General features: G+C 28.9%; 1 protein-coding gene across 1 annotated transcript in view; it reads left to right on the top strand.

Moving 5' to 3' along the window:
* The window catches only part of LOC106457621 (prolyl 3-hydroxylase 1-like), a 69603-nt gene that overhangs the window by 40894 nt on the left and 26785 nt on the right, over positions 1-1924 (top strand). The window contains exons 6-7 of the mRNA XM_013917057.2: positions 371-466; positions 1358-1606. Coding sequence (XP_013772511.1) covers positions 371-466; positions 1358-1606 — 345 coding nt within the window. The remainder of the gene's footprint in view (positions 1-370; positions 467-1357; positions 1607-1924) is intronic.

Genomic DNA, 1924 nt, shown 5'->3' with positions numbered 1-1924 from the left:
ACACACACACACACACAACACATATATACATATATATATATATATATATGGAAATGTATATGTGTAAGTGTTATTTTTTTATTGCAAAACTAAATTTACTGTTCAATATATTTGTATTTCTGTTTAATTGTACTCTACATATACATAAATTAAAAACTATTGTCATTCAAGAATAGAGTAATAAATGATGGAGTAATTTCTATGAAAATATTTTGAAGATTTGTTGTGTGGTTTATCTAACATTTATGTCTGGGTGTTCAATATAGAAATTTAAATAGTGAAGATTGTTACTTTACTGTATTTTGGTGTGTGAATTGTTGCCAAATTATGCTTCAAAATGTTTAAAGTAGTTTGAAATTTATTAATTTAGGAAACTGTGAATATATATCACGAACAAGAGAGAGAAAGAAGTTTACTTCAGTTCATTGAAAATGAGTTTATATTTCAAGATGGGGATAGCTTTCAAGTAAGGATCCAGATATATTGAATTAATAAGATGCAAAAATCTGTTTTAAACAACCTTCAATAGAAGCTACTTTATTATCTCATTCAAAACAGGATTCAGACACTGAATAAAATATCTTTATATTCTTAATTTTTCATATCACATTAATCATAAGTAAATAATGACCTTAGATACAGTATGATGTTATAGCTTTGAAAGACAAACTGTTTTAACATTTTACAATATAAAACTTTGTACCCAATAAATTGTAGTATCTTTGGTACACTGTTTTTCTAATAGCTAAGGCTTAGTTACAAACAGATGTCACAGAGGACACATATACTGAAACTCTTGCTGAGACATTATCTGAATCAGGATGGTCCACCTACTTAAGCAGCAGCTTTATTCTACTAATAAGTCAATTCATTCTTCCTCAAAATTGAGCCTTTTTATCAGCACCTGTTGCTGTGTAATTATTGTTTTTTAGGTGCTAAAACTTATTACCAGGCAGTGATTATAACACTGGCTTTACCAAAGAGTCTAGTAAGTTAATATTGATTGCATTTTGTCAGACAATTTTGTGATTAGCTTGTAGTGTAGGCAGAATGATAGGAAAGTAAAGTCTTTTTATCATACTACAAGAAGACCTTTATGAAATTTTCTGAATTTGCGTAATATGTAGGTCAGGAATTAAGTTGTTACATTAATTGTGGATTCATATCAGTGGTTAGTTTAGTCTCAATAATCACAGCCTTAGGGTTAAATGAAAGATATTGAAATATTGCCCAAACTTATCACAATATATTGAGTCAAATGATAAAGTTTTAATGATCATTATCGTAAGTAATTTTGTGAATGTAAGTTGCCAGTCTTGAATACATATCTATATCTTGTATTTAAACATACGTGAAGAATGAATCTAGGGATGAAGTCCAGAATGCCGTGGAAAACATGCAGACTGACAGTAATAGTACCAACACAGGTTCTACGGGAATGAAAAAAGAACATCATAAAAGATCAGCACAGGAGATCCAGTTTTGGACAGAGTCAAACAAAATACAAGTGATTCTACAAGAAAAAGACCTTAATGGAACACTTAGGTTTGCTGCTGATGGACTGCTGACAAATGAACAGTGTGAAAAGTTAGTCATTCTTGCCAATGTGAGTATTATGATGACCTTTGGTTTTGCAGTACTTTTCAAAATGCAAAAAAAAAGATAGTTAAATATGTACTATTACATTTTTATTAATCATTTGTTTTAGTGATGATATATAAGTGATAAATACAAACAATTGTCTTATATATAGGTTTCTTAATCAATAAAAAACTCAATGGCATCTTTGATCATTTGTAATAATTCTTAGGTTTTTCAAGTATTGATTTAATAATGGAAAAATATATACTAATGAACACTTGTTTTATAAAACTGGGATTATATATATACACCTGGAAAAAAGTTAAGCACCCCCGTGTTTTTT

This window comes from Limulus polyphemus, unplaced genomic scaffold (assembly GCF_000517525.1).
Source record: "Limulus polyphemus unplaced genomic scaffold, Limulus_polyphemus-2.1.2 Scaffold352, whole genome shotgun sequence".
In the NCBI taxonomy this organism is placed as follows: Eukaryota; Metazoa; Arthropoda; class Merostomata; order Xiphosura; family Limulidae; genus Limulus; species Limulus polyphemus.
This window is presented reverse-complemented; position numbering and strand designations above follow the sequence as displayed.